The sequence below is a fragment of the Malaya genurostris genome, chromosome 2 (genome assembly GCF_030247185.1).
Source record: "Malaya genurostris strain Urasoe2022 chromosome 2, Malgen_1.1, whole genome shotgun sequence".
Lineage (NCBI taxonomy): Eukaryota > Metazoa > Arthropoda > Insecta > Diptera > Culicidae > Malaya > Malaya genurostris.
The window spans coordinates 216,669,609-216,696,609 of record NC_080571.1 but is presented as its reverse complement, the minus strand read 5'-3'; the positions used below and the strand labels follow the sequence as shown (position 1 = coordinate 216,696,609).

At 38.6% G+C, this 27,001-nt stretch overlaps 1 protein-coding gene across 4 annotated transcripts in view; it reads right to left on the bottom strand.

Annotated features, from left to right (window-relative positions):
* The window catches only part of LOC131427561 (laminin subunit alpha-1), a 458,469-nt gene that overhangs the window by 230,637 nt on the left and 200,831 nt on the right, over positions 1–27,001 (bottom strand). For all 4 annotated transcript variants that reach the window (XR_009229282.1, XM_058590870.1, XM_058590872.1 and 1 more), the window contains exons 6-10: positions 15,786–17,245; positions 8,403–8,471; positions 8,201–8,311; positions 7,951–8,131; positions 7,696–7,882 (exon numbers count right to left, since the gene is read on the bottom strand). Coding sequence is in view for 3 of the 4 variants with exons in the window: in XM_058590870.1 (XP_058446853.1) it covers positions 7,696–7,882; positions 7,951–8,131; positions 8,201–8,311; positions 8,403–8,471; positions 15,786–17,245 (2,008 nt within the window). In the remaining variant the exon portion in view is untranslated. The remainder of the gene's footprint in view (positions 1–7,695; positions 7,883–7,950; positions 8,132–8,200; positions 8,312–8,402; positions 8,472–15,785; positions 17,246–27,001) is intronic.

Below are 27,001 nucleotides of genomic sequence, written 5' to 3'. Positions count from 1 at the left end.
GCAACCAAAATTTCTAATGATCTACAATCACACAGTTCAATCAATCGTCACACTTTTGAATCCGCAATTGCTCGAGAGTCTGCTTAGATTGATCTTGATTAGGAACCAACACCAAACATTGTTTGCCTCGATTAGTATTTGTTTTATAGTAGCCGAAGAAATTACACCAATATCCCAAATTTATGCAATTATATCTTTCTATCTTTCTCTTCGCCAAGCTTGTGTTCAGGTTTTGTATGCAAGCAGTTATTTGCGTTAAGTTTCTCTACCATCCTGCAATTTCGGTTGAAATGATAAACTTTTTCTCATTATCAATCGAGTTCATCTTAAGCACTCAAAATTTACCCTGGGTAGTTGTCAATTTCTCAGGCGAAACGACATACTATGGAATTTCATCCGAGTTGTCATGCAAGATCAGAGCATACCAATTAAAGCTTCAAATCGTTTTATGGCACTTTTTGTCTTGCTGTCTAGCAACAACCTACCTCTAGCATGCTATGCGTAGGACTGAAACGTTAGCTATAATTTTGCTTCTATTTATAGATTCGCGCGCTTCCAACAGCTTCGCTTTTGCATCCATTGACCAATCAGAGCGATGCTTTGATATATCGCTTACTCCTTCAAAACCGTCGTCTATGGCAGGGAAATCCGATATGCCGAAGTTTTTTAGGAGACAAAATAGGACACTGCTCACTACTAATCAAAATTTCATTAATTTATGATTGAAAATACGTAGTTTGATACATTCAAATCGAATCTTGAAAATATTTCCAATCATAGAATGAAATAATAATAATAATAATTGATACAAAATATACTGAGCTGTAAGTGTTTAAACCTGACCACATTTCTACGTATATTTTTCCTTGAGTTTCTGATTTGTTTTCCCCTATATATAAAATAAAGATGTGTTCCACATCAATAAAAACATGGCTCATTCGGCCACGTAAAGCTTGTACGCAAATTGGCCTGAATAAAAAGATTTATAAAAAAAGAAATATTGATAAACCGGAAGTCATCATATTGAATTTCAAAACGAACTCAAACATCGTTTTCCTGTAGCTACACATTAAATCTTATAAGAATTTTCAAGGAATATCAATAAACTGGAAGTCGTCATCTTGGATTTCGGAACGACCCCAAACATCGCTTCCCGGAATCTAGTCTTCAAACCCGTTTCAAAAATATCCATATTGTAGTGGTTTCCGTAGAATATCAACTGTTATGCAAAAACCTCTTTTAACGATGTAGGTTCGTGAAAACAGTTTCCGTTATTTGGGATTAGGTTAGTAAAAAACGATTACGTTGTTTGGGATACGGTTCGTAAAACGAGTTACGTAAAAAGAGTAATGTAGGTATAAGACCAACGTGTTTAATAAATTGTAAGAAAATTATTTAAAGAATAATCATAGTATCGTCTATCACCAGTTACCATCTCGAAAAAATGTCTCGTCTTTTGAACTGATCCAAGTTTGACCGATGACCTTTCAGATCGTGCTGCATCCGTCGAAACAACCAGTAATCAGAAGGTACAAATATCAGGAGAATACGGCGGGTGCGGCAAAATGTCCCACTTGAGCATTTCCAAATATTTGTTAACGACTTTAGCGACATAAGGCCGAGCGTTGTCATGCAGGAGAATAACTTTATCATGTCTTTGTTTATGTTCCGGCCGTTCTTCTCATGGTTGTAGCTGCTCATAGTACACAACACCTTTTTGGTCCCACCAGATGCACAACATGACCTTCGAACCATGAATATTCGGCTTTGGTGTTGATGTTGTGATCGATGGCAACAATTGACCGGGCATAGCGTTTTAGGTTATGATAAAATATCCATTTTTCATCCCCAGTAACAATTCGATGTGAAAAACCCTTTCCTAGTTGCCTTTGAATCAGCTGCTTGCAAATGAAAAATCACCTTTCAATATCTCTCGGTTTCAGTTTATAAGGCACCCAACAGCCTTGGTTTTGAATCCGCGTTTGACTCGGATCTTCATCGACTGTTTGTCTTCGATTTTTTTTTGTTGTCCAGAGCGAGGCCTGTCTTCAACGCTGAAATCTCCATTCTTGAAATGTCGAAACCATTTCCTACATGATTTATCAGTTGAAGTGAAAAACAAAATTAATAAAAAACTAGATGCAATATGAACTGAATATTAATGACAGTTGTGTAACCTCTGTAAATTATCGACATCAGCTGTTGCTGTTCAATATTCATAATAGCCAGAGGCAAATTTTGAAAACGAACCGAACTAATTTGTACTCCCAATATGTTCTACAAAATAGTCTCAACTGTATCATAGAACCAAATGATATGCAAACAATTCTCTAGAGTAATCACAAACCATGATTTCGAAGATTTTAACCTCTTTGGTTTCACGCAAAAGTGTTGAAGTAGTAGGAGTAAAATCACAAAAACGCGTTTGGAACCTCAAAAATCACTTGATTATCACAGAAAGAACAAAATGCCTTGGATCGTTTCGAATACTAATGATAAAAAGAGGTGAAACTGAAATCATACGATGAAAGGAGTTTCGTAAGAATCGGTGTCGGATAATGACAGATACGAGGCTTGCTACTAATGTATTTAGTCTAAAAATGAATAAAAGGTATTATATTGGATCGGAAATAATTTTATTATTTTTCAAAATTCATCGTTCTCGACGCAGTTTATTGTTCACAGATGGGAACAAATAGAAGTCGTTATGTGCCAAGTCAGGACTATACGTCGGTTGGCCCATCAATTCGACGTTTTGGGTGCTAAAATATTCGGTTGTGTGAGCCGATGTGTGACAGCTTTCATTGTCGTGATGAAAAAGGATTTTGCGTTTTGAGTTTGTTTTCCTTATTTCACGAAAAACAAATAGTGGTATACGAATCAGAATTGACCGTCTTACGATCCTCCAAAGCAACGATAGCGATATGTCCGTTTATATCAAAAAAAACAAGCCACAATTTGCTTTGAAGTGCTTCGAGCGCGAGCAACTTTTGTTGAGTTTGATTCTTCTGCTGTTTAGTCTCGGGCTCATATGAGTAAATCCATGTTTCGTCACCTGCGAAGATGTAATATACCATTTCATTGCACAAATCGACACGAGTCTTTTTTTGAGCGATTTTCAAATTATGTGGGATCCAACGTGAACAAATGTTCTTTACGAATAAATGTTTATGCAAAATAACATACATTCTGTTACATAAGAGCGTGGTCACTGTTGTGAGAAAATGAAAAGACTCAACATGAAAATACTTTTGAAAATTGTTTTATTAGATCAAAAACTTGCTTGCAAATACATTAATAGCAAGTCCAATCCTCTTCGGCGTTAATAATGGCTTGACACCTTCGAGGCATACTTTGAGCGAGATTTTGCGCGTATTCTTCTGAAAACGATATCCAAATTTGTGAATTCGGCGAGCAAGCTGTTTCAAATTGTGTGGTCGGTTTTTCCCAAGCTTCATCTTTATTTGAACTCAAACGTTCTGAATTGGAATTGCATTGGGCGACTGATAGGGCCAATCCAAGGCCACGTCACCATTTTGCTCCTTTTCCCATTCAAGACTTTTTGTCGTGAATACGATTTACTTTACTATGGGGTGCCTTTTCAAAATTTACCCTCTGAGAGAGTGATAAGTTTTTGATCGTGAATATCTCTTGTTGTATCTAACGAATCAACATAATTTTTGCTACATGCCATGGAAATATGATCACAATTTTATGATAAAATATTCAGTTGTATGACATAATCTCAAATAATTCAAAATTAAACTTTTCTGAAATGTTTGGTATAAACGAGTATCAAAGAGGATAATTCATAAGGCGCGTTTGCCTTTCTCGTAGTTTGAAAGCTCATAGCTCAGTGATCTGTGAAAGGATTTATATAATCTAACTACCAATAGAATCGAAATTTTTCAACCTAAGCGTGTAAAGAAAATGCATTGAAGTATTTCAATAGTACACTATTGAAAAACCTGTCTCATTCGACCCATGTCAACACCAGCCAATCAGAACGCGTTCTGAGGAAGAGAACAAAATATCTGCTGCTGTACAACAAATCGTTCGAGAAAAATGATCCAAACAGTGTTTAATATCGTAGTGAGTTCCACAATTTGGTCCTTCTGAAAGGCAGGAATGAATCCCGTACAGCATCCGGATAGTTTCTTTCAATGAAATGCTAATTGGAAATGAAATATCGAAATTAAAATTCTATATGCTGCTATTTTTATAGCCGCCTGGATTCTGTCGCCACTGCGGGCAGATGTATTTTGTGTCGTTTGCAAAGCTAGTTTCGCTTCCGACAAGAGCGATTACGTCACAGCTGCCAGTCATTTACATTGGTGAAAAAGCAACGGTGGAGAGCATTACACAAAATCAGCCGTACTAATGGCTCTAAAAGTTTTCTAAAGAACTATTAGGATTTCTTGCTCGCAAATCGAAGGGAAATATCCCCAGTTTAGTGCAAATCTAGAACTGTTTGATTTGATTTTTGTTCTTTTCGCTGTGTGAAATTCACAGTAATCTAAATCAAGTGAAGCCTTCTTTGTTTTTGCGAAAAATGTGAAAAAGGGGAATGCTTGCATAATTTATACAATTGATCAACTAATTGATATTCGGAAGTGTTAAGGAACATGTCAGTTGTTTTCGTTTTCACGACATCCAGTTATGTCTCTGACATTACCCACCTGCCTTTTTTTGCACATGTCTTTCACTCAACATCGGTTTTTTTTTTTCAAAATACTTCGAAATTTCAAATTATTTGCGATCAAATGTCTGCGAACAGTTCCGTACGATATATTCAAATCTTTTTGGCCAATTTTGAAGTACCTTCTCGTTAAGGTAGTGGCGGATTCTTCAAAAACAGGTCACAAATCACATTTTCGTCTGTTTCCGACAATACAGCGACAGAGCCGCCATTTGGAAAGACGACGACCTTTTCCATCTCTTTAAAACGATTCATCCACTTAACCACAAACTGTTACGACTTTTTATGGTATTTCGCCGCGGCAGCTTGGGTTATTTTGGGACCTTTCGGGTGCGAGCACAAAAAAACTTGATCATATTCTATGCAAACTTGATGACACTAACCGGATTCGTAACGACACAATATATAATGAGTTAAGTGACCACTCTCTTATCTTAACGACCTTCAAATTATTACATATATCATAAAAGGTCGATATCATGAAAAGGAATAGCAAGAAAGCATATTATGAAAACCTTCTTACAAAGACATCTCATTCAAAATTCTGGAGAAATCTTAAAAATACATTCGGAACAACAAAAAAAGTGACAAGATAAATTTAATTCACAATGGTAACAAAATTAATGTAAACGTCCGTCATCTTCTAGCGAAGTCATTCTACTTTACAAAATTTGGACGATAGAAAGAGCAGTGGCCCCGACAACATCTCTGCAAGTGTGCTAAAAAGTAACCCTGTTATATTTTCTAGAATTCTCTCCCAATGTTTCTATGTAATTGTTCAGACTGGCTATTACCCTGACTGCCTCAAAGTGGCTAAAGTTATTCCTGTTTACAAGTCTGGTGATCGTTATGATTGTAATAATTATCGTCCTATATCGACTCTGTCTGTCTTCAACAAAATCTTTGAAAAACTATTGGTTAATAGACTCCTCGAATTTTTAAACAAACATAGTGTTCTTATAAATTTCAGTATGGATTTAGACAAGATTCTAGCACACATACCGCTATCATAGAATTAGTAGACAATATAATGAGCGAGATTGACCAAAAAAACATGATTGGTGCCTTATTTTTAGATCTCAAAAAAGCCTTTGAAACTTTGGATCACAGTATTCTCTTGGACAAACTTCAGTGCTACGGCATCAGGGGCATCGCGAACTCTATTATCAGTAGCTACTTGACAAACAGAAAACAATTCGTGTCCATCGAGGGCGACTGTAGCAATCTTGCTGCCATAAACATTGGAGTGCCACAGGGTAGCAATATAGGACCACTATTATTTTTTTTGTATATTAATGATATAGTTAACCTGCAACTCACAGGGACTCCGCGGTTATTTGCCGACGACACAGCTCTATTTTATCCTAACAATGACATCAATGCTATTATAAACTCAATGGAGAGCGATTTAAGTACTTTAGATCAATATTTTAGTGCAAATTTATCATCCTTAAATCTTATAAAAACTAAATATATGATTTTGCGGTCCATAAGGAAAATAATACCAATCCATCGTCATCTTAAATTGGGACATTATATTATTGAAAAAGTGGACTGTTTCAAATATTTGGGTGTATATTTTGACCCCACGTTAACCTGGATTCACCATATTAAATCTATTGAAAAACATGTGACATCCTACTGCGGTATTTTGTGGAGGGTCAAGTCATATGTTCCTAAGCGTGCACTTCTAAACTTTTATTTTGTTTACATCCATTCACAGCTCATTTATTTGGTATCGGTGTGGGGTCGCGCCGCTAGCTCTCTTCTAAAAAAAATTCAAACTCTACAAAACAGGTGTTTAAACATCATCTTCAATAGACCCCTACTGTTTTTAAGCTTATTGTTATACTCCGATAATACCCATAACATCTTACCTCTGGCATACTTATGTGATGTTCAAACATTACTGTTCGTTCATGATATCCTACACAACACCTCAACTCACCATAATTTACAGTTTCCAGCTTTAACTCACTCTCGAACTACACGGCGTAGTAACAACCTGCTTCGTGTTCGAGCAGTCACAAACATTGGTCAAAGAAGGATTCTTTTTGTTGGTCCAATAAAATATAACGCATTTCACAATTTTTCACAGCATCGATGTTTTTGCCAAAACAACTGATTTTGGACGAACTTCTTTGAATTCATCGGTAAGCGAACTACGACCACGATTGAATTCGTTATACCAGTTTTTTACAGTCGCATAGAAACGGTGCTACACAACCAAAAGTCGAACTAAGTTGATTGAACATCGTAACGCGTGTTTTAATAGATAAAAATTAGAGGGCACAAAAACTATTAAACAAATATTTTTATGTATTTTCAGTGTCTCACCGTGTTATTAGAGTTTGTATAAACGGTTGGTCAGTGGCACTAATCTACGAACACTAAGAATCCTACCCGCCCGGGTCGGTGGTTCAATGCATAGGGCGCTGGTCTTACAAGCCAGTTGTCGTTTGTTCGAACCCCGATCTGGAAGGATGCTTAGTGTCAGTAGGATCATGTAATTTTCTATGCTATGAATTGTTGCGAAGTCTGTTGAAACCCAAAAATCCAAATTTCACAACAGAAATGTAATGCCAAGACTTTTCAAGAATCCTACCAGATCAGGGTATGAACATCTGACAGCTGCTCAATAGTTCAAGTGTCCATGCTAAGAATAAAACTGTTAAGAGCACCCGTAGGCATTTTGATTTGTAGTATGTGATCCAATCTGGTCCCGCATGACTTCAGGGAGAATTATGAATGCAAGCCTGTATAGATTTGTTCCGCTTTCCGTAAGAAAGCACACACTGTGATCAACATCTCCTCATTCCCAGTACCCTTCACAATATTGAACCATCAATGTAATCATTTACATTTCAGTATGGAGGCGCTTCTTATCGCACGTGAATAATCGATTTGCGTCCAGCGAAAAGCAATCTGCTGATTTGTCATGGTATTAAATAAAGAGCAGAAACAAATAATGGTCTTTCCATATTGGCTCCACTTACCTTCACAGCCACCGGGATACTCGTCGGATAAGCCGAAGAATTCTTCTGCACATTGGTCACACTTCACCCCTCGGGAACCTAATTTACACGCACACTGGCCACTTGACTTATCACAAATGCTGCTTTCAGAACCGTTGGTATGACACTCACACGCGGGACAATCGAGGCCCAAGTTTCCATAACCACTCTGTAACAAAACAAAATAAGTAGATATTAGTCCTACTGGCGCCAATCAGGGTCAACAGTTGTGCTTACTTCACACTGATCACACAACCGTCCGCCGTAGCGAGGCTTACAAATGCACTGCCCCGTGATGACGTCACACAAATTCTCAAGTGCTCCCACAGACGAACAGCTGCACGGTTCACAGCCTTCATCCGGAACACCCCAGTGGCCACTCTTGCAGCGTTCGCATCGCCATCCTTCGGTGTTACCCCTGTTGAAATAGAAACACAGAAATACTATTTACTTCGGTGTTACTTCAAAAGACAATGAAATTGCTTACAAGCACTCGATGCACTCTCCGGTCTTCACATTGCACGGTCCACCATGGCAAGGACAGGGAAGGCACTTGGAACCCAACTCCAGTGGATTACCGTAGTAGCCATCATCACATCTGCAATTGGAAAATGTTTAAATCTAGCAATTTGTGACACGTCGAACGAAACAAAAATTTATCAGAAATTGAAAACCAATTGGACACGAACATTTCACAATGATCACCTGTGTATCCTTCCGGGCATTGGGTACAGACGTAGTCCGATTTGTTAGTCAAACTGAAAAAGAAAAAAATAATTTTGAATCAGTTTACTGATCAGCTTAGAGTAGTGGTTAGCATGAGCAAAATTTCAGTGAAATCAATTATGAAACAATAATTATAGAAAGACAAACCATAGACAGAACGAATAGAAAGAGTTAACGTTTAACGAACAGTTCAGAAACAAATTAGTTTTTCCATTTTAGATCTACATCGAGCCTAACAGCAACGCTCTAACTAAGCTTACAAAGGATATTTTAAATTGACTTATTATTTGTGTCATGCAAGACGAAATTAAGAATGGAAAGGATTATACCGAGCACCAGCGATTTTTCACACTAGCGTCCCAAAAAATACAGTCATGATTCGACTTGTAAAAACTGAGCGAAATATTTAGGTATAGGTATATACGAAAAATTATTTCTCGAACAAATCAATCTGTTTTCAAGACCACTCAATCAATCTTTCTACTTCTGACCCTACTCTTCAAGTACAGCGTTTTCTGCAGTCCCATCGTGTACCGGTGGACCAAAATTAATAGCGAATTGCAATGCAGTGAACACCCACACAAAAGAACACAAATTTGGCAGTGCCGCATTTCACACCGACCAGACGACCACCATTTTCAACCATTTTTAATTCCAATATTATGCTCCATCAGGTTATATCAATTTCTAACTATTTTATTTTTAGTTTTTGCAATGACTGAGCGAAAACATATATTGGAGAAGTCAAATGAATGAAAAACTAACAGAAAAGATGAATTTTTGGAAAAAGATACGCTCAGAGACAGGACTCGAACCTGCGTTCTTATCCATTCCGTGCATACGCACTACCATTTCGCCACTCTTTATTTTGTTTTAGTCACTCTAAAACGCCAGGCAGACATAGTAGCAACGTACATCGAACATGGTCTACATCCTGGCCGTCACCCGACCGATACCTTACATCCAAACATCTTCTCTGTCCATCAAACACTAGTCTTCTCGCTTTATACCTATTTCTCCGATCAAGCATTAAGTAGGAGAGTGTATTTATAATCGCTTGTCACCTTCTTTAATGGTGCCAGTCGCTGGCTGGACATACATGACGAACTGATGTCAAAAAGCAATGTTTTGAGCAATTTTCATTTCTAAGTTAGTGACTTTCTTGGTTGTCAAATAAGTGTTGAATGTTTATGTTGTTGTTTATGTTAACCACCCTGGTGCATGTTTGAATAAAAATCTGAATTTTGCATGTTCCTAACTAATTGAATTTTAAATCTTCATATCGAAGTTGTAGAAAATTTTATTTTGAGCAACTTTGCTGAAGAAGCCATCTTCATACCTCCTAATTTGATCGTGTTACATAATTTTTTCGGAGTAAAAGTAGGATGGCTCTCAAAAATCACCTGTTTTGTTCATACTTTGTTGTGAACAATTTTACGAGAAAACGACTTCCGAGGATTTGTCGGGCTAATTATTGCTTTTTCTTCTCTTTTCAGTATAAGCTACCATTCCGAAGTTATGATTATTTTTTCGTCAAAAACTAGTCAACCTTCTAATATAAATAGTCAACAGATGCCAGATCGATAAAAACTTATCTCATACAATCTCTGAAAAGTTATAAAATAAGGGGGGGGTGTTATTGTTGTAACTCATTTAAATTAGTGTTCAAATTCAAATCTTACCAAAAATTGAAAAAGTCATATAACTGTCAAACTCCAAAACGTAGCAACGTGTTACCTTCAGCAAAACGATTTCTTTTCTTCTTCCCAAATTTCTCTTCAAACTTTCCCTATTTTATAATCTTTCAAAAACCGTATAAGATGAGTCTTTATCGATCTGGCATCTGGCATCATTTATATTAGAAGGATGACTAGTTTTTGACGAAACAACAATCATAACTTTTTAATACAACTTTTTAGAAAATTATATTATATTATTAAATAAAGCAAAAAAACCGACACTCAAGTCAGCACATGAGCCAGCACATGAGCCAGCTCACGAGCTAGCTCCTCATTCCAGCTCATGAGCCAGCAGATGAGCCAGCATCGCGAGCTGGTTCTTCGAAGCATACGACTCTCGATCTAGTAGCAAAACGGCACACGAGCGTGTGTTTCAGACTTCGTGTGCGTGTTTTTGAAAAGGTACCGCACACCGACTGTATGAGAGCTGGCTCGTGTGCTGGGCCATCACTGGGTTCTTGTCTGAGAATATTATGCGGATAGAAAAGATGTGTGATTTATTGGTTACTTCACTTATACAATTATATGACATGACCCTTCCAACGAAACCTTAGTAGCTTTTAAATAAGCTTTTCAATATAAGGAGTGTATCGAAAAGTAGTTAGCAACATTGATTATTGAATAAAAATGCGAAAAAAAACATATTTTGTTATCAGTTTTCGATATATTGTAGAAAAATTACATTTTTATGCATTTCACTGATTATATTGAAGAAAATCCTAGTTTTTGTGAAACGCTCTCACTTTGGACTTGACATTCTTTATTAAATTCTGCACAGTTACTTTTGTGACTTTCCTGGTGGCAGCTGTCCAGATTTTTTTGAACTCCTGCATGTTTTGGGACACTGTACCTTCCTTCCGAAAGTGCCGCTTGACAATTGCCCAATACCTTTCAATTGACCAAAGATCCGGGCAGTTCGGTGGGTTGATGTCCTTTTCCACGAATTGTTCATTATTTTTTGACAACCACTGTAGAACGGAGTTGACGTAGTGGGCTGAAGTCAAATCCGGCCAGAAGAGAGGAGGAGCCCTATGCTTTCTGTACAGTGGCAGCATTCTCTTCTTCAAACATTTTTCCTCGTACACCTTGGCGTTAATTGTGCCCTTTGTGAAGAAAATCGGCGACCGCAAACCACAGGTACAAATTGCTTGCCAGACCAACATCTTCTGCCCAAACTTTTCCATATTCACCGTGGTGTCAGCGTCGTCCAGGTCCTGGTACACCGATTTCGTATAATATTGCGGTCCGGGCAGCGCTCTACCTTGGCGTAGGTTTCGTCGACGATCAGGATGCATCCCTCTTTATTCTGTCGAATCCGGTTATACAGTTTTCGCGCTCTTGTTTTGCCCTGAACTTGCTGTACCATGGACTTTTTCGGCACCTTCTATTTCTTGTACATTTTCAGGGAGTTCCGAACTTTGTTCCGTTGAATCATCCCGATGCTAGTGTTGAACTGCTTGGTCAAATCTCGCGTCGACGCCGATGGGTTTTTCCTGATGTACTCAACCACTTTTAGGTCTCGGCCGGGCTGGCTGGGACCCGTTTTCTTACCGGATCGGGGCAAATCCTTCATGGAAAGGGTCTTACCGAACTTCTCGATAATATTTTTGACACTGGTGTAGTGCACTTTCACCCGTTTTGCAATTTCGTTGTACGTGGCACCATTTTCTGAGCACCAAGTTTGCAGAATTTTTTTTCACGTTTCCGGATCAATTCGACTCATCATTGAAACGATAAACCGTACCGAAACCAATCGATTGCGCAGCTGTTATTGACATGTAAACATTTCATTCTGACAGCAACCTTAAGGTGCCATTCATGCGAGTGTCGCGTTTTGATATGTGTTCTCTCGGCGGTCCTGGATGAGACTAAAATCAATCTCTTTGGGTCTAATAGCTCTTGGAAACTTCTGAGACGACCTAAGAATAAGGTTTGGTATCTATAGTACACTTTGGAAACCGTTAAGATTGGTGGAGGTTGTATAATGGTTTGGAGGTGATTTTCATGGTATGGTTTGGGCCCAATTTATTGGATACATCAAATCATGACGCAAATTGTGTACAATAAAGTTTTAGAAAAAGTTATATTACACCATTCCAAAGAACATTTCAACACACTTCGAAAGCGGCCATCTCAGTCACCGGATTTTTGAAACAAAATTGCGTATTGAAGGATTAAATACGACATAAAACCACTATGAGGTTGTTCGAACTGTTGACGTAGGGCTAACCAACTACGAAAAACCCATCCGAAAACGCAACAGTTAACTGGAACAATCATGGCCTAAGTAATTGACATCTACTATTTTGAAAAGGAAATTACTATCAAAAGTGATTATTACATTACATTACAGTTATTGATGTGTCGTATCTGTTAGAGGAAATCTCGACAATGGTCAGGGGAACAGGGAAAATTAGACATGGTTCGTTGCTAATTGAAGTTTCGATCACCAATTATCGAAAAGATATAGATTTATCTACTCAAATTGATGCGTAGAAATATTTCCAAGCAGAATATATGATGATATCGAGAATCAATGAAAAAATGGTTTAGATTTAGATGTTCAAATCCTGACCTCTGTTTGTACGGTTTTGCCTTTCTCATATAGAAAGGTAATGCAATCACTTGAAAAACCGACTAGTGAAAATTGTGTGTGTATGTGTCAAATAATCTCACTCACTGTGTATGTGTCAAATAATCTCACTAGGTTTTCACGGATATGGCTGAACCGATTTTGACAAACTTAGATTCAAATGAAAGGCCTTCCGGTCCCATACGGAATTCCTGAATTTCATCCAGATCCGACTTCCGGTTCCGGAGTTGTAGGGTAAAGTGTGTTCAATATTGTACACCGTCACTTAAACCGGCGAAACAAAAAACGTTAAAAATTTCCTAAACTGGTCTCAAAACTACACAAATCGATAGTCATTATTAGTAGGCAACTAAACAAACCGATTCCAGCTATCCTGGTTCCCGGTATCCGGTTCCGAAAGTACCGGAAATAGTGGACATATATACCAAAATGGATCTCACTCACTTTTCTCAGCGATGGTTTGACCGATTTCCACAAACTTAAGTTCAAATAAAATCCGACTTCCGATTCCGGAGTTATAAGGTAAAGTGTGGTCAATATTGTGCACCGTCACTTAAAATATTTTCGGATGCAACAAACATTTAAATCGTAATTTAGAGTGCGTACTAGTAGAGTTTGTGTGTCATGTTAGTTGGTGACCGTACGAACCGACTTTGATTATACCGGTTCTCGGGTTCCGGTGCCGGAAGTGCATAAAATAGTGAACCCACTTCGTTTTCTTAAGGATGACTTACGCAATCAAAGCACTGTTTTATTCTGTATTTTATGCATTATTATCTTCATTTCTTTCAAAAATCGAAGAGAAAATTTTTGAATAGAATACCACAATATTATATGCACATGAGAAAGGCATCATTACACCACTAGGTGGATTAAAACAGGTATTTATTTCTTTATTTTGAATTTGCACCCCGGTGCAGAAATCAACAGCGTAGTCCTACGTCAGAAGATTTTGAAAGATAGAGATATAAAACGGAAAGGTGAGATGTAACAGTGTTCATTTGAGCAAGCAGAAATCTTTCAGAAGCTTAACCTTCACCTTCTACCAGAGGAGTCGAGCTTAAGTATCTCATCAATGCAAATCACTCGAGTCTCTGGTATGTCGAAAAGTACCTATAAAGGTCTTTTCAGCGTTTATTCTCCAAAGTAGCGAAAGAAATGTTACCAAAAGTTGTCACTTCCTGCTTGCGACAGAATTCTCATACACAATGAGTTACTAAACGATATCCGAATGCAGCTACAATTTAAGTTACTAGAAAATTTCTGCTCGCTCAAATGACCCTTGTCACGTCTCACCTTTCTGTTGTATATCCTTGAGTACTAACATTCTACAATTGTGATATTATTCATTATTCTGAGTTACAATGGAAATATTGTTATTGCTGTAATGGATGGATGGCGCTCGTAGTAAACCAGTAACCACGTCTTTCTAGAGTACTAACCTTTGCTTGAAACGGGTCAAAATTTTAAGTAGATCCGACTAGAAACATTGATAAAACATTGTTTTTTAATGGGTAAAAATACCGTGCAAGCGAAACAATGGATTGAAAAATGTTATCCGGACTCTTGTCCACCAAAAGCAACGATTTGTCGGTGGTTCGCAGAGTTTAAACGTGGTCGTATCGACACAAATGACGCGGAACGCTCGGGTAGACCTGTGGAAGCCGTTACACCGGAAAATGTGAATGAAGTGACAAAAATTATAATGAAAGATCGTAAAGTGAAGCTCCGTGAGATTGCTGAGATGACACAGATATCATATGGAAGTGTATTTACTATCCTTCATGAAAAATTGAGCATGAAAAAGGTTTTTTCCAAGTGGGTGCCGCGATTGCTTTCGATGGAACAAAAACAGCAACGAGTCGATGATTCAGAAAGCAGTTTATCGCTATTTACTCGCAACAAAAAAGATTTCCTGTGTCGTTACGTGACCATGGACGAAACATGGATACATCACTACACTCCAGAGTCGAAGCGGCAGTCATCTGAGTGGCGCACAGCTGGCGAAAGCCGTCCGAAGCGTGCGAAAACGCAGCAGTCAGCTGGCAAAGTCATGGCGTCAGTTTTTTGGGATACGCATGGCGTGATTTTCATTGACTGCCTCGAAAAAGGTAGATCGATCAACAGTGATTATTATATTGACTTACTGGTGCGTTTGAAGGAGGAAATCGCAAAGAAAAACGACCGCACATGCAGAGAAAAAAATCCTTTTTCATCAAGATAATGCACCCTGCCACAAGTCGATGAAAACAATGGCGAAATTGAACGAATTGGGCTTTGATCTGCTTCCCCATACTCGCCAGATTTAGCCTCCAGAGACTACTGGCTCTTTGCTGATCTTAAAAAAATGCTCCAGGGAAAAAGATTTGGCTCAAATGAGGAGATCATCGCTGAAACTGAAGCTTATTTTGAAGCGAAAGATAATTTTTTTTATAAACATGGTATTGAAAAATTGGAAAAACGTTGGAACCATTGTATCACCCTAAAACGTTGTTGATGAATAAGAAAAATTTTTGCAAAAAAAATGTTGTTTCTATTGTTAGTCTCGGGACTTATTGATCCATGTGTTACTAATGTTATCATTATGTTTCTCTCGAAATTTCAGGTGAGTAATTACCCACCCTTGCAATTTTCGCGTGGATTGTACTATCCACCGTATCCACCTCTTTCACAGGTCTAGGAAGCTTGTGAACTCAATGCCTCTTCGGTGTCAATAAATCATAAATAATCAAGAAAACAGCATAAATTAATAACATTTAATATTGAAAAATACATCTAGTAACATTTTAATTTGATACCTCCTTTATTTATGGTTTTAGTTCTTACCCTCTGATTAGTCTTGAACTACATCTATTATTTTGCACATCCAGTTTGACTGTTTTTTTTAAATAATTACGTCAAACTTAGCGTCTTTATACTTAATGAATGTGTACTCGATTTAAGTGTGAGATACTAAATTGTAGAAATATTGATACAATCGAAGTTAAACAACCTATTCAGAAATAATAACTTACCCTACAGCTCCTTTCAGCTGGCAACTGGGCGAGAAATTGTTGCTGGCGTCTTCCAGAGGACAAGCACACTTTTTGCAGTCGTCCGATTTGCCCACCAAAGCATTTCCGTAAAACCCGGGCAAGCAGCGCTCACAATTATCACCGAACGTATTATGATGACACAGCCCGCACTCTCCCGTCTCAAGATTACAGTCCTCGGCATGTCCATTGCACATGGTACAAGGAATGCATCGTGCAATATTCTCATGAGTTATAGTATTTTCGTAGATTCTCACGAAACCGAAGGCACACTTCTCACACGACAAACCAGCGTAACCCACAGGACAATCACATTGTTCAACTAAGCTTTGATCGGTTACCGTTTCACTTGCACTTCTTCCCGTGTACAACGCCGCCAACTCGAGAACACTTTCCACCTGATCCGTGTGATACGTGCCTCGCAGCAGTATACTTTCCACATCAGACAGAACGGACATGAACTGCATACGAGTGACAGGATCACCGTGATATTCAGTCCGTTTCAATCTGGTGATAATATCCTTAACGCTCTTCGGTACATGATACCAATTTTCTTCCTTAAGTGTAATATCAATGGTAGCATTCGAATGTCCGGTGAGTGTGTCATCTCCGTAGGCAATCTTGAGTCCGTTCTTACCAAACAGAATAACACTGGGACCCGTCGTGGGCTTCCCACTCGTATCACCACGAACTATGACCCAGGACATTTTAAAACTTAGCTTTGAACCATAACTTTGTAGACGATTTCCAAGGTACAATTGAGGTGCCGACCAATAAACCGATTCAGTCTCCGATAACTCAAACATTCCAAACACCATAAACCCGGTTTCGTTATCTCTGGTAGGATAAGCCACCACAGATTTAGAAATATCAGTAACACTCCAACCTTCTAGGGTTTCGTAAACATTCGCCAGTTGTTGGCTGCTCTCACACGTCTGTCCAATCCCAGAACAGAAACACTTTATGCAACCTTCCGGATTACTTTTACCGAGCGAGAAATATCCCGGAGAGCATCGATCACAGCGATCTCCTTCTACATGTAGCTTACACTGACAGCTGGAATCACATTCGCCTCCGGCAACGGTTCCGCGGATATCACACGGACAAACGGTGCATTCTTCTCCACGATAGCCAGGTTTACATTCCGTACACTTCAACCCAGTGAAACCTTCCTTACAAACACACTCTCCGCCAAACGGACTGCATTCACCTGTTGAACCTAGTTCACTGCATTCACACGGAAGACAAGGCTCTTCCGAATCGGGCATCCGATTAAGAGGACGAAAATAGCCCGGTAAGCATTTTTCACAGTTGATCCCGGTCGTGAACCTGGTACAGTTTAGACAGACTCCTCCTCCGCTCAACTTGCCCCGGATGTTCATGCTGAGTCCCTGTTCGTCCACCTCCCGGTCGTAGTAGCACTCCTTGGAGTGTCCGTTGCACTGTGAGAAAGACAAAAAAGATGGGTTTAATTAACTTTTTGAGTAACAAAAATTGCTAAGCAGACCGTATGTATCTCTCATTGAATTATTATTAATTCGACAACAAATTACAGCTGCACATTTGAAGCCTCAGACAGATTTTTTTTTAATTTTGAGCAAATCTTATAACCATTTTTCATATTTATAAAAAAAAATAAAACTCCGAAGAAATAGTAATATCTTCTTTTAATCAACGAATTTATGTAAATTGGATCATCAAGGCAAAATTACGGCGAACATTTCTTCTCACAAAAAACAATATCTTTTATTAATCCACCTTATAATGTGATAATGCCTTTCTCTTACCATTTAAACAGTATTATTAACACGTTTATTTTTTAACTGAAGTTAAGTTTAGCTAATTTATGGCACAGCGCATTTTGAATAGATAACAAAAGTGCTTTTCTGTGCCTACGTTTCATATTCGGAAACATTTTCGAAACCAAATCTATGAGGAATAATACATTTAAGCTTAATCTTTGGTAACATTCTGAAAAAAAATGTGCGGAAAGAAAAAACTTCGATTTGTCGGTTAAGTCACCTCTACTCTCCGGAACCGGAAGTGTATGCCATATGATTTACGAAATTGATCCACAACCGAATATTAATCTTGAACGATCCTGAAATTGTTGAATTGGGTCATGCACACACGGAACGACCGAAATTAGCTCTGCGCCTAATTCGTATTACTGTTTTTGAATTAGTTGATTCTAACAACAAAATTTCCAAAATAACTATAAAATTAGTTAAAATGTAGAATTTACTGTGCTGAAAAAAACTCTTATTTTTAGAGAATGTGTTTAGTTGGCGAATATTCTGGACACAAACCAGCAATATTTCAATCCAACACGAAATTCTCATTGACAACTAATTTCGTTATTAAAATCAGAAACTTTGATTCTATTTATCTATCACCGTCATTACTGAAGGACAGCAGTGTCAAAGCAAAACAATCCATTAAAAAGCTAAAAGGGACAGTCTTGTTGAAACTGCTCGCAAATTGTTTAGATGTTTTTCGCATGTGTTACGATATATCCCTATATAATTTTCTAAACCGATATGTTAAAATGACGTAAACTGTTAGTGGAAAGTGTATTTATTCAGAATTTGTGCGCACTTGAAGCGATTGTGCGTAATAATGTTTTTACGCGGAACAGTGATGTGAATTTCGAATGTTTCACTCTAATTGTGATGAAGGTTTTTTGTATCTTCAAACCTTCCGAGCTGCGCCGTCCGGTGTACTATTTGTATTCGGTTTTTGTTTTCCGAGTGCTCAAAGTTTTCAGTGAGAATGAAGAAACAGTGATTTAGAAGAAAAAAAATTCAAAAAGATGTTTACGTTTCGTTTATGTCTTTTTCTCCAACACAACATCGTATTTATACCTGCCAATATAGAAAAGACAACCGCGTCTGAATTTTTTTCGGCAGTAGTGTGCCATCTAGTGGCTAGTAGTCATTAAGGTGTTACCGTTTCGGTGACAGGGCGCCATATAGCTGCAGATTGCAGAAGCCAATTCAACCATTCATATTGGTTGAAAACAACATTATATTTCTTTAATTCAACTAAAAAATTAGTTGACTGGATATGAAGTGTGCCTTAGCTAAGAAATGACAGTACGTTTAATTTTTGAATTCAACTAAAAAAAATAGTCATTTCAACAAATATTTTATTATTATTAAGGGAATGAGAATAAAAAATCTAAATCAGCAAAAGTAAGATTTTTTTAGTTGTCTCAAAAAATAACTAACTAAAATCAGCAAATCAACTAAATTTTTCGCGAAAATGCTGATTTCGGTCGTTCCGTGCAGTCGAGAAAATTGATAGGATAGAAAAATGCCTGCAATTTGTCGGTTACGTTACTTAAACCATCATATCTCCGGATTGTACAGCCATTTGAAATACAATCTTGTCCAAATGAACAAATAATGGCTTGCAAAAGAGTCAAAAGCTAATGAACTTTTTAGTTATGCCAGTGATACCATTATATCTCCGGAACCAGAAACGACAGCCATTCGATCTTTGAACTGGGTACAACCCAAAAGTAGCTTCCAAATGAGCCTGAGCTTGTTGAAATCGGCTCAGGCATCTCCGAGAAAATTGAGCGGAGAAAAAATATTGTTTATTTTCGTGCTTATTTTTGTCGAAGCGAATCTGACTTTACTTTGAAATATATTTTTGATAGCGGACAATTACGAATAAGGCCTTCAAACAGCGCTGGCATGGCTACTGATATGGTCCCCTGGTCGTCTTCAATTGAATCTAAGAATACGACTTTTTTGAAAGATTATTACTGTACTGTCAAAAGTCTTAAAATATTTTCAGCCCCGCCCTTTCAGGAATCAGGAATCAGAACAAATTGGCTCAAATGGCACGTTCCCCTTGATATTTGGAGATTTGTGCCTTGCCATCAATTTGTTTTTAGCATCATTTTCCCGATATATAAGAGGGAAGGATTGAAAGGAAATGGTAAGGGTTGGACTAGGAGGATGGGAAAAATTGACGACACAAAAACACATAAAAGCAGAAGTAAATTCTGAACCTCTACGAGGTCCCGAACAGTCTGCTGTTAATAAAACCTCCAACCCCCGTGAGGATTTAGAGATCTTACAAAAGCGACACCATTCTGAACTCCCGGAAGAATGCAGAACGATTCGCAGTATGTACGAGCAGAAGTAAATTCGGTACCCCCCAAAGGGACAGTTACATATCAGATGATATGAAGTACCATAATCGCATTCACACAAATCACACGAATAATACTCAGCACGTTGAATAGTAGCCATGTGATAATTGAGTTTGCAATGTCCAGTCAGAGATCTGACCAGAATACTGCAATGATGCTTGGAGAAATGCAGTAGACACTTTGACATTTTCAGATTTAAATCTGGTAGAAATGCTTTTGTCTGAGAGCAATCTTGTGCTTTATCCAACTAGTTGAAAGTGGTAAAACTGGTTCAGGACCAACGAAATCATTCGTTGCACCAGCTCTAGCCAACTCATCAGCCCATTCATTTCCAGTAATACCAGAATGGCCGGGTACCCATAAGAAGTAAACAGCATTTGAAATGCTGAAGTCTTCAATTTGAGTTCGACATGCGATCACTAGATTCGACCGTGAGTCATTCGAACTGAGTGCTTTTAAGGCTGCCTGACTGTCGGAACAAAAATAAATTCGCTTACCACAGATCCTCTGCTGAAGTGCCGATTGTACTCCACACAGAATCGCGTAGATTTCCGCTTGGAACACAGTACAGTATCTACCAAGTGAATGAGACTGCTCCAGCCTCATTTCACGACAGTAGACACCAGCACCAGCACGACCATTCAACAGAAAACCGTCCGTATAACAAACTATGTGTTCATCAAGTTGTCGTTCCAGACAACCAGACAACCATTCCTCACGAAGAGGATAGCTCACATTGAATGTTTTGAAAGGAAAACTGCATGTGAGAGTTAGGTCACTAGGAGCGAGTAAATACTCATCCCACGTAACCATTTGAGACCACAAGCGAGTGTGGCTGGTAGCATAATCTAATGGGTTACTGTTCCAAAGCCCTGTAACCCTAAGACGGTATGCACAAGATAATGCTTCTTGTTTTAGGAACACATGTAGTGGTTTAATACACAGTAGCGCCTCTAGAGCAGCAGTAGGAGTTGTCGTGAATGCTCCTGTCATCGCCATTATGACCATCCTTTGGAGAAGATTTAGCTTTGATTGAACTGTCGCGACTTCTCCTTTCTGCCACCATACAAGACATCCATATGCTAAAATTGGTCTAACAATAGTTGTGTAGATCCAATGAACCAAAGAACTGCAACGGACGAGCTCCTGTTATTAGCCTACGATGAGTGAAAAGCACCATTGATGTTTTGCCCGGATTTACAGATAATCCAACCGGACAACACCGTTGTTCAACAGATCGCAGGGCTTGCTGCATTAAATCAAAGAGAGTGTTAATGCTTATACCGGTCATCAATATATGATAATCGTCGGCAAAACCATAAGTCGGAAATCCTAGGTTATTAAGTTTCCTTAACAAACCATCAGCGACTAGGTTCCATAAAAGTGGGGATAGTACACCACCTTGAGGACACCCACGGACACTCAGCTTTCTAATCTCTGCTTGCCGAAGCGATGAACAAAGAAGTCGATTGCTAAGCATTGCGTGTATCCAATTTGTGATACTTGAAGGTATCTTCCAGAATGGAATTGAAAGACACGTTATCAAAGGCACCTTCAATATCTAGGAAAACTCCCAAGCAAGATTGCTTTTGTGAGAAAGCTTTTTCAATGTTGTACACAACATCATGTAACAGGGTTGTAGTGGACTTTCCACGCTGGTAAGCATGTTGCATTCCATGTAGCGGATGCACGCCCAAACTAACATTCCTGATATAGTGATCTACTATGCGTTCCACTGTTTTAAGAAGAAATGAGCTTAGACTGATAGGCCTGAAACTCTTCGCTTCCTCATAAGTGGCGCGACCGCCTTTGGGAATAAATTTGTCAATTATTTCCTGCCAAGCTCTTGGAATATATCCTGTCGCAAGACTAAAAGTAAGTATTTTCTTCAAAACATGTTTGAAATGTTCATACCCTTTCTGCAGTAACACTGGGAAAACTCCATCCTTTCCAGGAGACTTGTACGGAGCAAAACTCTCAACTGCCCATTTGACCGATTCAATCGTCACAACGCTTCGAGCAAGGGCCCAAGAATCGTAACAACCTGAAAAAGTCTCGGGAAGAGCTGTCGGTGATGGATCCATACATCCTGGAAAGTGAGTGTTAAAAAGATAGTGAAGTACATCACCTTCTTCAGACAAGTGTTCACCATCTGAAGTTCTTAAGAAACTGACATTAAAGTCCTTAGACTTCGAAAGTAACTTATTTAATCTGCTAGCCTCGTTGAGACTAGAGACATTTGTGCAGAGGCTTTTCCAACCACTTCGCTCAGACGATCGAAGAGCATTTTTGTAAGCCCTTCGAGCCGACACGAATGCTTCCGACCCATCTCTGCGTCGGTGGTTCCAAGCTCTTCTGCATAGTTTCCTTAGTCTAGCAAGTTCAGCATTCCACCAAGGAGTTTCTCTAGTAGCTCGCACAATCCGAAGTGGACAAGTCTCTTCATATGCTGCAACTATGAGTGAATTTGTTTCGTCGACAACATTTTCCAAATCAATTGGGGTTTCAATTGTTGGTTGGTACCCGTAAAATCTAGTCGCCAAGCCCTCTTCATAGAGGTCCCAGTTTGTAGATTTGGGATTACGATATGTGATAATATCAAATTTAACGTTTGAATGATCAAAGAAGATGTACTTATGATCATACAACGAAGGTTCGAGCTCATCGGAGACGAGCCAATTCACCAACTCATGCGCAATTCTATGAGAGCAGAGAGTTACGTCCAAAACCTCCTCTCTTCCAGATCTCGCAAAAGTTGGACGGTTTCCTGCATTGACTATGTGCAGGTTTGTACTGCTTACAAATTCCATCATATCAGAGCCTCTCGAATTTATATCTGTGCTGCCCCAAATGATATGGTGAGCATTTATGTCACTGCCGATTACAAGCAGTAAACCACTTTTGCAGCAGTATGATACAACCTTTTTGAAGTCATCGCTTGGCGAAGGTTGGTTATGCGGCAAATATGCCGAACAATAGACATATTTCCTGTCTATGCCATCAGTAGTCATACCAACTGTGACAGCACAAATATCCCGAGTTGTGAGCTCCGATATGAGAGAAACATCGAGAGCACTATTTGCAAGTATGCATGCTCGAGGCATTTCACGTGGATTAGTCATACCGGTCTTGTTGAAGGCAAGAAAGACTGGGTTTAACAATTTTCCAACGTAGAAGTTTCCCTTTTGGAAATATGGTTCTTCAACCAAAGCTATAGATGCTTTACCTTCTTGCAGAAGTCTGGATAGATTCATAGTTGCTGTACGTTTATGCTGAAGATTGATTTGTGCCACTCTAACCATTATCAATCAGAGTAACGAACACTCCACCTCCAGCACTTATCGTACAACAACTAGAAGAAACCAAATATATTGGCTTATAATCGCCTATAGCGAACCATGTAAGGATTTTTTTAAATGTTTTAATCATTTAAATCCCACGAGATGCGAAGAAAGAAGTCGTCCACTGTGCCAGAGCTTCGCTTAACACAGTAAGGGAAAATCCCAAGATATTCCGTTCACGACTGCATTGTTTAACCTCCTGCAGCCATTCAGCCATCGGCACGGAAATACACCTTGACTTAGGAGTTCCTATTTTTGTGGCCTTTTACGACATGGAACAGGAAACCAGTGGATCAATTCTTGGTAAAAAAAAATAATTCCGCCGGATGCCACACGGCTTATCTGTTTGGTGGACTTATACCACCGGTACAGGTGGACCGTAGCGTTATTCTTAGCCAGTTGGGAAACCGCTACCGACACTACACGGCTATCTAGGCTGCTCAGAGAGGGAAGTTGACATTGATGGTCAACTTCCATAGATGGCCGAGCAGCCGGCCGCCCTTTCAACGTGACATATCTCGTGCTGACACCTTTTCGGATTTTCGCTCTCCTGTGCCCCTCAGCCAAATAATCTTTTGAAAAAAAAACATTAAATTTATAGCAGTAAACAGTTACTTTTGGACTGAAAAAGAATATAAATTTGCTGAAGAAAGCGACTTTTGATCGAAACTTTGAAGACGCCAATGTAATACATCATTCGACGCAGCTCAACGAGATTGGAAAATTTATATGTGTGTGCGCCTTACAAAGCTTTTTCTCGGTGCTGAATTTTCTCGGTGACTACCATTCAACTTAGGCATATTTAAAAGCAACAATTGAGTCATTGAACAAACTCGATGATTGATTGGTTGACACTTCTGCTTCCAGAAGTATAATAGTATAAGTGACATAACCGAAAAAATGCAGGGTTGGTTTCTTTTCACTCAATTTTCTTGGAAATGGTTAAAACGATTTCAGCAACATAAGGCTCATTCATAATCAACTATGAGGTCTTTGATGAATCCGAAGTACAAATAGCTGTAACTTTTGGTTCCGGAGATATAACCGTTCATACTTCTCGGAAGTTACTGTACCGATCGTAACCAACTTAGGCTCGTTGGAAAGTTCTGGTTCCGGAAATATAATCGTATTAGTTACGTAACCAACAAAACTCACTTTTTCTTACCGCTCAATTTCCTCCGAGATGGCTATACTGTTTTCAACGTACCTCATCAAGTGCCGTTTGAAGCTTATGTGGACCATTATTTAAGTTTGAAGTTTAAATGACTGTCACTTCTGGTTCTGGAGATACAATGGAATTAGTGACATAAACCGACTGATCTTACTTTTTTATCAGCTAAATTTTCTTGGACAAAATTCTATGATGATAACTAGTTTGCCATCTTAAGGAGCCGTAACTGACAATTCGCAGTGCTCTTCAATGCGTTAAAATTTCTCTGAGATGGCTGAATCGATATCTAAAACAGGGTTACTAGAAATACTGATTTTTCGGTTTTTTTCTGATTTTCAAGTACATTAGTAAAATTTATTGAATTTTTTACGGATTTTTAAAAAAGTCATATTTTCCATCAATATAAATAATATTACAGGAAGGTTTTCCTGCTTTATCGAATGATGACAGAGAAACATGATCAATCGGTTCGACAATTAGACAATCCGGCCGGAGAATTTTACTGGGTTAAATAACTGAAAACTGAAACTCAATTGAACTAATCAACTGTTGAACATTCAGAATGCACCCAAAGTTTCTATTACGTGTACAAGCTTTGTGCAATCTGCATGCTCAATACACTCATGCGCCTTATTTACGATTAGTTGCTCTCTTCTCTCGACAGATACTTGCAGATTCTATATATTAATTATGAAATTAACACTGAAAACTATGCCAGACTGTTTCTACGAGCAACGGGAGAATTTTCTATACTTTTTCATTAAAAATGATGAAACTCAAGGGGAGGACGCTTAGAACAATGTGCCAATCACACATTAACACAATGCGTTGGTGCATTTATCAATATTGGCACTTTAGTTTTCATACAGTGGCACAGTTGCGGCACACAAAGGGCACAGTTTTGACAAGTAGCTGTTTCATGGAGCACAGCGTGGCACACTTAGACTCACAGTATATCACGGATGTTTTTAGAGGCACAATTTAGTTTGTGTTAAGCGACTCTCCCCTTGATGAAACTTCTTTTTTCGGCCGGAGTGTTTTCCCCTGGATGTATTTCGACACCTCAATGAGTGCAATAAAGATAAGGATAATTCATCCTGGATTTAACTACTTTTTTTCGTATGAAATAATAAAATGGAAAAATCGCCCTTACGCCCTTTGCTCATATCAATCATATTCTCATTTCTATTAGATTCTTGAAAGAACCCAAAAGCAAAGCCTCGTCTATACATTTCTTCTGTGGAATTTGGCTTTTTTGTTTCAACAGACCAAAGAGATTGTTTAAATGGTATAGCCTACAGAATGAAACAGTTCTCTGATCGCTTTGGTCATCCGCAAGAGAACTAAGTGAGTTCCACTATTACGGAAATTCATTGCGCAGCTGGCATCGTTGCTAAAAAGTTACATGCATTTTAAAACTTCTTTTAGGCTAATTGATAAGCTCGCAATACTAATGGCGAACACTTTTTGTACTTCCGGCTCCGGAACCCGAGAACTGGTATAATCGAAGTCGGTTCGTATGCCCAACAACTAACATGATATACAAATTTAGTTTTTATTCACATTTTGAAGATAGAATATGATTTTGAAATCCTGCTCTAAACGACGGTGTAAATTTTTGTTGAATCCGAAAGATATGCTTAATTTTTTGTAGGAGCATAATATCTTTCATTTGAACCTAAGATTGGGAATACCGGTACTGCCATTTCTGAGCAAAGTGAGTGAGATCCATTTTTGAAAGTATGGCTAATCTCTTTCGTTTTGGAATATATGACCACTATTTCCGGTGCTTCTGGAATTAAAAACTGGGGACCAGGATATCCGGAATCGGTTTTTTGGTTGCATACTGATTATACATAGCTACCGATTAGTGAATTTTCGAGGCCAGTTTAGAATTTTTTTGTGGTTTTTGTTTCGCCGCTTTAAGTGACGGTATAAAATTTATAACACATTATAATTTCGGAGTATGCGAAACACGCGAAACAAAATGCTTTCAAGACGTTTTTAAAACAAGGAGGAGGAAGTCCTCAGAATTTTGAAAAGTTCTTGGCTTTAGAAACCAAGTACAATAGCATACTTCGGGCCAAGAAAAGTAGCTATTGGAGACATTTTGTCGAAGGTTTGTCAAGAGAAACCTCAATGAGCACTCTTTAGAATACGGCCAGACGAATGAGTAATCGTAACGTAGGAAATAAGAGTCAGGAATACTCGAATCGATGGATATTTGATTTTGCGAGGAAAGTTTGTCCAGATTCTGTTCCTACGCATAGCATTATTAGGGAGTCTTCTCCAAATAATGGTTCCATTGATTGCCCCTTTTCAATGATGGCATTTTCCATAGCACTAATGTCTTGTAACAATAACGCTCCTGGGTTGGACAGAATTAAATTCAACTTGGTGAAGAATCTGCCCGACCTTGCATAAAGACGTTTGTTGGAATTGTTCAACAAGTTTCTTGAGCAAAATATTGTCCCACCTGACTGAAGTGAAAGTTATCGCCATTCAAAAGCCGGGGAAACCA